The following is a 13057-nucleotide window of genomic DNA, read 5'->3' as shown; positions in this document are numbered from 1 at the left end:
ATGGCAACACTGAACATGCACAGTGTTGTAGTGACTGGGTCCAACCGAGGCATTGGTTTGGAGCTGATCAAGCAACTGGCAGAGAAGAGCAACCGGCCAGAATGGATCTTTGCTACCTGTCGAAATCCAGAGGGGCCACATACTCAGGTGAGCTCCTGGCTGTACCTTGGGATGGGTGCTAATACTTGGGGATCCCCCTGTCCATGCCATGGAGATTGTGCCCAGGGCGATGGAGGTGTCTCGCGGGGCTTTTAAACTGGTAGGATTGGTACTTTGGGGAGAGTTCACTTGAACACAGCTTAGTTGCCCTTTTACATGTTTCCAGCACCCTTTCCTTTGCAGAATTAGGGAGGAATGAGTAGCAATGGAGCCAATCGGAGTAGCTGAAGGAAGAACTGATAACCTATTATCATATTATGTGTTGGAAATAGTAAGAATAACTTAGAGTAAATTTTCTGAAATGCACAAATGACTGAAATAATACCCAGTAGTTAATCGTATTGCGCTCGGTTGGACTTCCGTCTGGGTCAAAGTGCTTAGGAATGATAAGCCTATTCTTATGAAAAGGTATTGGGAGAGTGGAGATGGAGCAGCCTTAGAGCTTGCAAATGAGAATAAGTAATGTGTATTAACTGACTGTAAGAACATATTCTAAACAAAGAATAATGCTCAGCTTTTCTTCTGGGTAACTGACTATGAGCATGAGACCAGTGAGTGGGATTTTTCCCAGAAGTTTCCCCACAAACTTCTATTTCCTCCTTGAAACATACTTGTGTGATCTTATTCACTCTTCTATGACTCCCCACTTGGAGCAGGGCTCTTTGGAAAACGAATGTTCAAGCTGAGATGTTTTCTGAAGGACTCTTTTCCAGAGCCAAAACATTGGATGCAGAAAATGGAAAGCTGATGGGTCTTATCCTCTTTCTATCTGACCTTCCCTTCCTATAATAGGTTATCCCATCTCTTCATGCCTTGATATTGCATCATAGGTCTCTGACTTTGGTATCTTTCAGGAATTGAAGAATTTGGCTGCCAAGTACCAGCGAATTGAGATCATTCCACTGGGTATGTTCTTGGCTGGGTCTCCAAAACCCCTTATGCAGGGACAAGAGCAGAGATTCCAGGCATTTCGCAAAATTCCTTTTGTGCTGATTAAATGTTTGTTGACTTCCCATTTGTGTTGCTTACTTAGAATGTCAGAAGTCAAGATATGCTTGGGCAATGGTTGGATCTGGTACTATAGCAAAAACGCTAACATCGTCAGGCAGATATACACAAGAAGGATTTGCTCTGTTATATACTATAAACTCAGTATTGTTCTACCAATCACTGTGTATAATGAACAAATAGGTACACTAATCACTCCCTCTAATAGTAAACTCAGGTGATGAGTGCCAACAGCTATGTATCCAAAATGAAGCCGCTTAAAACAAGAGGAACGCCTGCGTTTACTCAGAGGGACACCATAAGAACATAAGAAGAGCCATGCTGGATCAGACCAAGGGTCCATCTAGTCCAGCACTCTGTTCACACAGTGGCCAACCAGCTGTCGGCCAGGGATGAACAAGCAGGACATGGTGCAACAGCACCCTCCCACCCATGTTCCCCAGCAACTGGTGCACACAGGCTTATTGCCTCGAATACTGGAAATAGCACACAACCCTCAGGGCTAGTAGCCATTGATAGCTTTTGCCTCCAGTAATTTATCCAACCCCCTTTTGAAGCCATCCAGATTGGTGTCCATCACTACATCTTGTGGTAGTGAGTTCCATAAGTTAACTATGTGCTGTGTGAAGAAGTACCGTATTTTCCGGCGTATAAAATGACTGGGCGTATAAGACGACCCCCAACTTTTGAGAAGATTTTCCTGGGTTAAAAAGTAGTCTTATACACCAGAAAATGACTGGGCGTATAAGACGACCCCCAACTTTTGAGAAGATTTTCCTGGGTTAAAAAGTAGTCTTATACGCCAGAAAATACAGTACTTCTTTTTATTTGTCCAGGATCTCCCACCAGTTTCATGGGATGACCCCGGGTTCTAGCATTTTGAGAGAGGGAGAAAAATGGGAAGGGCATTCACAGATCAAGCACCAGAGGTTTCACAGCACTTTAAAAGGCAGCCATGGGTGTGTGCAGCACATTTCATTAGGGTGTTCACCCTGGTAATTTTTTATTTTTCATTTTGTTTAAAGGCCATCATTCCTTGAATGCTCAATTGTAAAGGACATTATTTTCATTCATTTATTTATTAAACACTGTAGACACCAATGCCCTACTCCGCGTTCAGCTTGCCTGACCACGGGAGAGCCGTTGCATGGAAGGGGGGATGAAGAGACGACCCTCAAGCCCAGCATTGGTTGGGCTTTGTAGTTACACTGACCAGAGGAAGGACTTACAAGGTGATACCGTATTTCTTCGATTCTAAGACTCACTTTCCGCCCCCAAATAAACAGCTCTAAAAATGGAGTGCGTCTTAGAATCGATGGCATCTTAGAATCGAAGAAATACGGTAAGAGGAAAAGAGGAAGCTCCTGCAGCAGCCGCGAGCCATGCGAGCGAGGAGGAGCTGGGAGGGTAAGCGCCTGGTTTTTTGTTAGTCCAGAAGGTGCTTCGGAAATCCTAAATTAATTCAGAAGTCCCATCGATTTCCACGGGACTTACTCACGTGTCGTCGTCCCCTGGTGCACCGACAAGTAAAGAGCTGGATCCTATGGAGAATTTGGAGCGCCTTAAACGGAACCGATCAAATAGACGCGGGACTGGAGAGAGAAGCGTTTTAGCTCCTTAATCGCGTCTTCTCCTCTCTCTCCCCGCCCAAAAATATTGTTTATTCTTTGTTTCAATGCCCCCCTTCTTCCCGCGTAAACGGCGGTTTCTTCTCGCATAGAGGGAAAAAAGAAAAGGACACAACCATTAGAAGAAAGCACAGGGGGTGGGGGAGGTTGGCTGGGCGGTGAGGGAAGTAGTATTCCTTCGATTCTAAGATGCCCTTTTTCCCCAAATAAACATCTCTAAAAATGAGATGTGTCTTAGAATCGATGGCGTCTTAGAATTGAAGAAATACGGTATTAGCCTTCGGGGTCCCTTCTTCTGGCTTCTTTGAAAAGTGGCTTGTAGCGGAGAGGCTCCTGGTAGAGCGTTTCCTTTTTGCTCCTGCTGCCAGGAGCAATGAGGCACTGTCAGGGGTGAAGGCAGCGGAGCAGACAGAGGGCGTTTGGAGGACAACTGGAGGACTGTTCCCATTGCATCTGGATCCCCATTGCATCTGGATCCCTACTCAATGACCCCCTCAATTCAGTGCTTATTGCTTGAGACATTAGGGTGTGCCTGGGCACACCTGGCACACCCCTTGCACATGCCTATGAAGGCAGCACATTAATGGAAATACTTCATACATTCAAGTATGAGTCCTCAAAATTTGAGTAGCCAAATGAAAAAAGAAATCTCAAATGTTCTATAAGCATTTATAGAACATTCAAGAGGCAGCTGGACAACCATCTGTCAGGGATGCTTTAGGGTGGATTCTTGCAATGAGCAGGGGGTTGGACTCGATGGTCTTGTAGGCCCCTTCCAACTCTGCTATTCTATGATTCTATGATTCATGTTTGAAGCATCCCGTAGTTCTGCACCATTGTTTTGCCTCTCCTCTAGAATATGCAATGAATATGAATCAGAATAACAATTAGAAAAATCATTTTTCTCACCATGAGCACCTGTTGAACTTAATAACAGAAGACATCCTTTGTGGGTCTCCAACTTTTCTGGGCTGGTGGTCACAACTGGAATTTTTGAGAGAATGTCATGGACTCCGTTACAAAATGGCTGCCATCCTGGTCACAGCCCATCATAAAATGCCTGTTTCAAAGAGATGGAAACTGAAGAGGCGAAAAAAGAAGTATACGCCCAATGCAGGAATTCCTCAGTATGCCTTGATACAAGGCAGAGGTCTTACCTGAAAAGGCAAATGTACTCCTTTGAATCTGCATATTTCTGCTCCAATTGAAGCTGATTCTACAGAACCGCAAACTAGTGAGGTTAAAACAAATAAATTGCCCAGGTTCCTGAAGGTATGGCAGAAGTACGATCTGAGCCTGGAAACTCAAACCTGCTCCTTTGACACCACCATACCTTCATTAAGGATCATCCCTGAACACACACTCTCTCCGGTCACATTTCACTCACCCAAGATCCACTCATTCCAATCACTAATTTCCCTCTCTTTTTCAGGATCTCTCTCACCCCAAAACATACATGCGTATACACACTCCCTCCCTCCCTTCGTCTGTCTCTCTGTCTCTCTCTGTTTGTCTATCTCTGTGTGTCTCTGTCTCTGTCTCTCTCACACACACACTTTTCTCATTCCATCTGCTCACCACACAGATCTTTCCAACCCCTCCTGCCATACCTGACTGCATTCCCCAGGTCATTCCCCCAGGCCCCTCCCAGGCCCACAACTGCACTAGAGAGCGGCTTTTCTTCTTTTCTGTTAAAAATGCACACAACAAGAACAGACTTTGGGTGGTAACTGAGGACGCAGCAGAGCTTCACCCGCCAGCTGCCCCTGACCTCTCCCTTTTCTTTCAGAAGAATGCTCTGGGTCCAACAAGGGTCCTAGAAGCATACCGGGGAGAGGAGACAGGGGTGTATGGAAGCTGAGATGTCTGAGCTGTGCTTCTTCCCAATACTTAAAAACAGTCGAATCAAATATTTGTTCTGGTGCTTTGCTGATGTTAAGGATTTTAATATGTTTAATGGATTTTAATCTATTGTTATATGTTAAAGTGTCTGTTACTGACAATTAGAGTAGAATTCCTAAAATGGGATTAGTAGTTAGAGTTTCTGGAACGTTGGGGCCCGTTCCTACAAGCTAGAGGAATGTGCATGGCTGTGGCAACGGACATAATGGATTTATAGCCTTGAATGGGAGATGGGAGTTGCTGTCCCGAGAAACCACCACCAAAGTATATACCTTCGAAGATATAAAGGGGGGTCGTGGGGGATAGCAATCTGTTTGCATGGTACTATAAATACAGAGACTTTCGAGGCAGAGGTCAGTCTCCCTCCCGCCTCCTGGCGTGGAAGGTAGCTCCATGGCGATGTGTGTTTTCTGACTTGCAAAGTAAAGCTCTTTATGTTTGAGAATGTTACCTGTGTCGTGTTGGTGTTTTGGCCGGTAGAATAAGGAAATCCACGACACTGATTTGAAGAAATTTGCCAAATGTTTCTTGCTGAGAACTGAACTTTGGGGACCTTTTATAAACTTTATGAAGGGACGAGAAAGAGATGACTTGTACATCTGTGGATTCAACCAATAATGTAGAAAATGTTAAGCGAGATATTAGAGATTTGGATTTGATAGTGATAGAGTAAGAAAAATATATGTTGTTACATACTTTTGCTGACGAGAAAATTGGAAGTACATTTTTCTCTTTTTTTCCTATTTGTTTTGTTCTTTCTTTCCCCCCCCTCTCTTTTGCATGTCTTGTTTGCCTTTACATATTATATTTTGCTCTGTCTTTTATTTATCGGTGTTTGGAAACAAAAACGACAACAAACCACTGAAAAGCTAATTTGCAACCATAGGGTTTGAACAGGCATCTTCATATCAAAATCACAGCCATAAATTTGAAAGCAATTCCAAATGAATCTGAATTTTGCATTCAAACTTGTATTGCAGATTAGTGTCTTCATTATTAAAATCCACTTTTTACTACTTGAGGAAAAAAAGAACTGAACTTTGAAATATATCATGTCGTTGTTTTATGTTGCACTAAAAACGTACATCTTACAGTCATCCAAAAGCTAACCTGTAATGTTCATGTATAACTTTATAGATGAGGTTGGGATGTGCACTTTCAAGTATTGTCTAAAATATTTGAGCAGGACATGCCATGACTATATGAAATCAGCTTTTATTATTTGGACTCCCACAATAGGGAGCAAACATTTCATGTGCATTTTAAGAAGGTTACTTCTTCAATTAAATGAATATTGGAGCTTCTAAAAATCCAGGGTGTGTCAGGGTTCCTTCTATGGCCTGGACCCTTGAGCAACTCTTTAAGGATATCTTGCTTCCTTAAGAGTCCCATCTGCCTTCTTTCACCTTCCTCTTCCAATAATATGGGGTTTAGGCTGTAGATGTGGGGACATTGGCACAGTAGACACTTTAGGTTTAACACAAGAGTTTAATAATATATTGAAACAAGCAAATTACAATTAACGATATTTAGTCAATAGAGCTGAGGGATGCAAAAGGCATTAAAAGGAAATAAAAGTTGCAAAGATGCAAGTTCTTTTACCCTAAGTTCTTCAGGCTGCTTCTTTCTGCTCCTTTCTCATGCTCTTTTCTGGTCTTTTCTGGCTCTCTTCCCTGTCTGGCTCTCTCATTGTTTTATATCTTCTTCCCCCAAAACAGAAAGTACTGTTTCAATCTTGAAGAAATGAATCTTAACTAGAGAAATGCTAGTCTATCCCAACAGAAAGCCACAGCACTCTAAGGCCTGACTTTATTACCTCAACCCTTCACAGGGAGACTTTGCATATTATACAGTAGCAAAATCCATTTCCTACTATGCTTTGCTAGGATGGTAAGGTTTTTCCCCCTTCATATATGTATAAATACTTGGACTGGCAAACATGTGCTTGTCGATGTGCACATTACACACATTTTGTTTGCTGTATGCCATGCACTTAATTTGCTATATGGGATGCAATAATTTGACCATATAAAAATACTGTGCAAACTCATCCGCAGTCATTTGCACTTCTAGAGCAAGAAGAGTGCACACTGCACAGAGGTGTGGCAAGACTGTTAGGCAGCCTGCAGGACTAGATATGGGCTCATGTCCGTCACTTAATAAAATCTTTCTGTTAACTCCTATAGACACCTCTGAGCCATCCAGCATTAGAGCTGCTGCAACCAGGGTCAATGAGAAGCTGAAAGGAGCTGGGTTGAATCTTCTGATAAACAGCGCAGCAATTGGAAAGCTAAACAGTCTGGAATCCGAGACGCTGGAGGACATGTGTGAAGTGTACAAGACCAACGTGGTTGGGCCCTTGGTGTTGAGCCAGGTAAGCCTATCCTGCGGTCCAGAGCATCATGGGTTGAACAACCCCTACAATAATCATGGGTTGTCAGGGTAGCTTGTTGCCCACAAACAAGTCACCCAGTGGGAAGCTGTCTGGGCTTGCACAACATGACAACCTACTGTGGCTTGTTTTTTGGTGATGGGTTCATAGGCAGGGTTATGTTTTCCTGGATAGTCATAGCAAACCTAATGGTGTGGGCAGAGAGATCTAAAGGTAGAGAAACCACCTTCTAGGCTCACATTGGGAGAGAAAACAATAATTCCCCCACGCTCTGTTCGTGCTCTGTTCGCTGGAGTCCCACTGTTTGCCTGACCCCGACAGGAATGCAGGGCGAGCTGCTAGATGGTCCGCAGGCACTTGGCAAAAGCTTGCTACTTTCCGTAAATAGCACAATCTATGCAAAATTGAAGGCACAAAGACCCATTCATGCCTGTATTTTTGCGCCAATTGCACGATTTCCGGCTCTGAATGTGTGCAAATTGTGATTTCTTTAAATGTTCTCGCCCGGGATTTTGCACGCACGCACACACACACACACACACACACACACACACACAAAAGGGTGGGGAACTGTGAGCTTGCCCGACTCGCTGCTCACCATATTGGTCCAGCTCAGGCATCCATGAGTTGGCATCCAGGGACCAAGCTGGTGAAAACTCACTGAGCTCCTCCCATGGACTGGATTCTTCCGACATTCCTATCACACCCCCCCAACTGCCAGCTCCAACCAAGCTTCTGCCAGTCAGTGTCGACAATACCGGGCTAGATGGACCCATGGTCTGATTCATATGAAGCAGCTTCCTACGTTTCTGTTCTGCTATTCACGGGTTCTATTTCCTTTGTCTGAGCTAATGTGCAACATCAGTGGCCTAACAAAATTGCCAGAGGATCATGAGGCATGTTCTGATGAATCCTTAGAGCGATTCTATATGCTGCATTGATTCAGAAAGAGTCTGTTATTGGATAGACTCCCCATGTACGACCAAAATGCAACAGCTTGCTTAACAGACAGAAATCCAACAGCCAGCATTTATTGAACCAGAACTGGAAGGAGCTGCCATCTCAGAGGGCCACAAAGGCGACGTAGTATTTCCCTGGACTCAAATTGGACCTCCCACCGTGGCCTTTGCATGGCAAAGAGAAGCCCAGTCCTCTCTCCAGAGAGTTTGTGGCTGTCCTTGAATCTTTCCTCTCCTTCTGCAGGCGTTCCTGCCCTTGCTGAGGAAGGCAGCTCAGGGAAAAAACCAGGAAGGGATGAGCTGCAGCAAAGCAGCCATTGTCAACGTATCCAGTGAAGCCGGATCCATCACAAATATGTATTTGTGGGAATTAGGACAGATCATCAATTACCGTTGCAGCAAGGTATGGATCCACCAGTTGTGAAAATAATAGGAGCAGTCCTTCGTACCACTAAAATGAGTTTGAATTTTGAGTTTTTTATTTAATGTTAAACAAAATCAACCCTACTGTGCCATGCCCATCTTGTAGCTTTTCTAGACGAGATGAGTTGGCTATTAATCTGCTGCATTTACTTTTGTTTTCGCCTCGGAAGTGAGATCAGAGCAGTACATGAAGAGAGATTCTCTTCCTGCTTTCCCCCCTATAACCTCTAGGTGGCAAAAGTGCATATGCACAAAAGGTCGGCATACTTTCTTTTCCTTTCACAATTAAATGGTACTTTTCGCCTACTCTTAAAAAAACAAAACAAAAAAAAACTTGCCAAAAGCGCTTATTAGATACAGAATAGAAACTGCAGGGTCACTACATCGTCTAAAGAACCCATAAACTGTGTGTACGGAATTATAAGTGCAGTGATAAATGCCTCATGTAGAAAAGCCATTGGTAAGTAAGATCCAGCCAAAGGATTGTGGCCCAAGTTGTCAGTTTAATGGCCAAGGCAACATTATCCAGAGGAGAATGTTCCCCCTACCTTGAAGAAGGTACTGATCAGCTTCTCCTGAAAGAAACTGATGGTATTGTGCAAGATGTTTGATAGGGTAGTTGCCAAAGAACTTGGATGAACCTATGCGGCAGGGTCTTGCTATTTACTGTTTTACTCTGTACAGCACCATGTACACTGATGGTGCTATATAAATAAATAATAATAATAATAATAACTTGGTTACCCTAGCTATCTTTACCTGGAATGGTACTTTCATGGTTCTTCTGGATCTCTCCGTGGCTTTTGATAACTTGCTGTCTTTCTGGACCATCTTTTCAGGGAAAGGAGTGGTTCTGGTTATTCCTGGAGGGTAGGGTCCAGAAGTGGTTTTGAGAGACTGCTGTTCCTGCCTATAGAAATTGTCCAATGGAGTTCATCAAGGTTCAATATTGTCTTGCCCTGGAATGTGAAATGGCTGCCTGGGGCAGAAGATTTTGGGTGTCATGTAAAGATAGCAAATTATCCTTTATTGAAATATAATAATAATAATAATAATAATAATAATAATAATAATAATAATAATAATAGGGTTTCCTGACAGGGGGAGAAAAAGAGCTGGCAATGTCTTAACTGGCCATGGATCCAATGCACCTTGATTTGGGCATGGGGGTGTGCCATTTCCTGTTCTCCTTCAGATAGTAAAAGGTCTTGGGAGGCAAACTCAAATTTCTGCAGTGACATTTTTTCTTTCTAGTTGTGCATCAATGCTGTGAATTTCAATAAACTGTCCATCAAGAAAGCATTAAATAACATTGCGTGGTCCTACAGAGGCCTCCTTTTCACCTGCTGCCACGGATCTGAGATGCATCATTTACCTCTCTGCTTCTGGCATTTTTGTGAACCGCCCAGAGAGCTTTTTGTGAACCGCCCAGAGAGCTTCGGCTATTGGGCGGTATAGAAATGTAATAAATAAATAAATAAATAAATAAAGTCTTCCTTCCAGGCTGCTTTGAACATGCTCACAAGATGCCAGTCCCTGGGATTTGCCGAAGACAAGATCCTGTGCATTGCATTGCATCCTGGGTGGGTGCAGACAGACCTGGGACATACAATGGTAAGTGATTTGTGACGGAATCTCAGCTCCACACTGAGGCTACCAAATATATGCAACTGCTTGAGCCTACTTTGGAGGAAGGATCAAAATTAGCAGTGGGCAAACCTAACCAACAGAAATTGTAATTTGCTCATCTGGTTCCGAATTCCTCTGTCTGAATTTGGATAAAAGTGCTCCATTATTCCAAGATCTCATTTTGAATGGCTGCATCGTTCCCCTGCTTTCTTCCTCTTCATTGATGTGCCCTGCCTGTAGAAAGCACAGCTGTCTTCACATTTAGAGTGGCAGGCACTTCCTGAAATCCCCACGTGATCCCCCCATGTGACACAACCTGGTATAGTCACATGGCCATTCCCGGACGTGCCTGCTGGGCTGAAACGCAATCTGTAAAGAGAAAGCCTTCCTGGAATGCCCAAGTGCCCATGTGAGGCTGTGCATGGAAATGCCGCCTGACTGACGGGACTAAGACAAAAGCCATGCAGGTTGTGCAGGTGCTCAGAATCAGTCTCTATTTGAATAACGAAATTCGTTGGGTGGCCATCCAAGTTCAGTAGACCCACAAGCATTACGGACATAGAAGGTTTGACAAATGAAGCACCTAATTTTGGGTTTGCTGGCATCACTAGTCAGAATAGATAATGTGTTAATTAACTTATTGGTACAGAAGAAGAAGAAGAAGAAGAAGAAGAAGAAGAAGAAGAAGAAGAAGAAGAAGAAATAATCTATCTATTATCTCTCCCGCTAAAGAGTTTCTATCTCTCTAGCCCGGCTTCGCCCATTCTCTCTGGCTGCCCTGTTTGCTTGGAATACTCTTCCAGAGCAACTACGTACCACGAGTTCCATTGTAGATTTTAAAAAGCGTTTGAAAACTCATTTGTTTTCAATAGCTTTTGGTATTTTAGCTTAATCTACTGTTCTTATTACTATGATTATTCTCTTATTTCTGGTTTGTGAACCCCTTCCCCCTCTTCATATGTTTTAATGTGATTTTAGATTGTAAACCTCTAGGCAGGGTATCGCTGTTTTATTTGTATATTTTGTACAGCACCAAGTACATTGTTGGTGCTATATAAATAAATAAATAAATAAATAAATAAATAAATAAATAATCTATCTATCTATCTATCTATCTATCTATCTATCTATATCACACTTCTATTCTGCCCAATAGCCGAAGCTCTCTGGGCAGTTCACAACTTTTATTTTATTTTCCGGTTAGGAAATCCAGCATGGCTTTTCTTACGTAGAGCAGTTTCTGGGACTGCCCCACTATTTGCCTTTGATGGTGCATGAAGTGTGCTCCTTTCTTCTTTTCTTTTTTGCACTTTGCCAGTCCTATGTCACTCACTCCTTCTCTCTTTCCAGGGACAGCCCCCCCTGACAGTGGAGCGCTGTGTGCAAGAGACCCTGAATACCCTTGCCCAGCTGTCTGAGAAAGACAACGGCACTTTTGTGAACTGGGAGGGGAAAGCCCTTTCCTGGTGAAACACCCAGATGCCTGCCTGTCTGCACTGCTGGAGGAACATCCCACCGTGGGCTATGCAAATACCTCCAATAGCCTTGTTGTTGTCTGCAATAAATATGCCAATTGTATTCCAGCTGTCTCTTCCTTCTGTGAACTCAACCAGAAACATACTGTATTTCTATTTAAATTATAATAGTTATTTCTAAATTTGCATCTATACATCTCAATGAGCGTGTTATAAAAAGGCATCCGGATGCAGTTTCAAAAGGAAAGTTTATTTCCACCTCAGGTACCAAAAATCTCTTCGTACAAAGGTCCCTCTCCCTTGTCAATGTAAGGGAAAAGGCCCAGAACAGAAGTTTACATTTCATTTTATACAGGGGGGAAACATTGTATGCAAATAATGGGTTGCTTGAGCCTCGTGTGGCGCAGAGCGGTAAAGCAGCAGTTTCTGCAGCTGAAACTCTCCCCACGGCCTGAGTTCGATCCCAGCGGAAGCTGGTTTCAGGCAGCTGGCTCGGGTCGACTCAGCCTTCCATCCTCCCGAGGTCGGTAAAATGAGTACCCAGTTAGCTGGGGGAAAGGTAACAATGGCCGGGGAAGGCAACGGCAAACCACCCCGCTATAAGGCCTGCCAAGAAAACGTCAGCGAAAGCTGGCGTCCCTCCAAGAGTCAGTAATGACTCAGTGCTTGCACGAGAGGTTCCTTTCCTTTCCAATTGGTTGCTTGCTCAGATCGTCACAGCTGATCCTCCTCCCTGTTTTCTTGACATGCCCAGATGGGTGAGAGACCCTATTGACTTTGCAAACTCCATTATCACATGATTCCCTTAGTAATGAATCCTGGGACCTTCCTGTCACGTATTCCATTGTCTTTAACTAATCCCTGTCCACCACTCCCTCCCTGGTTCCCCCCCTCGCAATGTCCCCTGGGACATTCCTGTCCCACCTTGCCTACGTGGCAGAAACCTTCCTGCTTCACCCTCCCTTGGCGCCTGACATTCCTCTTGATGGGTGAGCCTCCCACCTCTTATTTCTCTCCCTGGTTTCCCACTGAGCTGTGGGGAAAGGAAATAAGAGGGGTGTGTGTGTGTGTGTGTGTGTGTGTCAAGTGCCTGGTGATTTAACCAGCGGCTAGAGCTCGTCCTTACCCCTGAGTAAGCGACCTTACCCAAATAGGTAAATGGGACTTTTCTCTCCTACCTGGGAGTAGGGGGTCTATTCTACTCATCTAAATCACTTAGAAATCACCCAAGGGTGGCATTTTGGGAAAGGGAAATGAGGGATTTTGGAAGAAGGACGGGAGAGAAGAGATGGGCGAAGGGAGTAGTGGGAAATCAGTTATTTTTCCATAACAAGCATATGCCGGTTTTATTCATATCAGTGTCTTCTTTTGTTTTCCTTTTTTTTCCGGGTGATGTATTTCCTTGTTTTTTTGTGTGTGTGTGTGTGTGGGGGGAGATTCATAAGTGGCCGCCCTATGTAGAAACCCCTGGCTTTCAGGCAG

The 13057-nt window shown here is 43.9% G+C and overlaps 1 protein-coding gene across 1 annotated transcript; it reads left to right on the top strand.

Annotated features, from left to right (window-relative positions):
- LOC134408770 (C-signal-like) lies at positions 1-11570 on the top strand. The gene is made up of 6 exons (XM_063141190.1): positions 1-147; positions 1014-1065; positions 6884-7071; positions 8293-8451; positions 9975-10085; positions 11451-11570. The coding sequence occupies exons 1-6, from the start codon at positions 1-3 to the stop codon at positions 11568-11570; spliced, it is 777 nt and encodes a 258-aa protein (XP_062997260.1).
- The last annotated feature ends 1487 nt before the right edge of the window (positions 11571-13057 follow it).

Source organism: Elgaria multicarinata, chromosome 14, assembly GCF_023053635.1.
Source record: "Elgaria multicarinata webbii isolate HBS135686 ecotype San Diego chromosome 14, rElgMul1.1.pri, whole genome shotgun sequence".
In the NCBI taxonomy this organism is placed as follows: Eukaryota; Metazoa; Chordata; class Lepidosauria; order Squamata; family Anguidae; genus Elgaria; species Elgaria multicarinata.
This window is presented reverse-complemented; position numbering and strand designations above follow the sequence as displayed.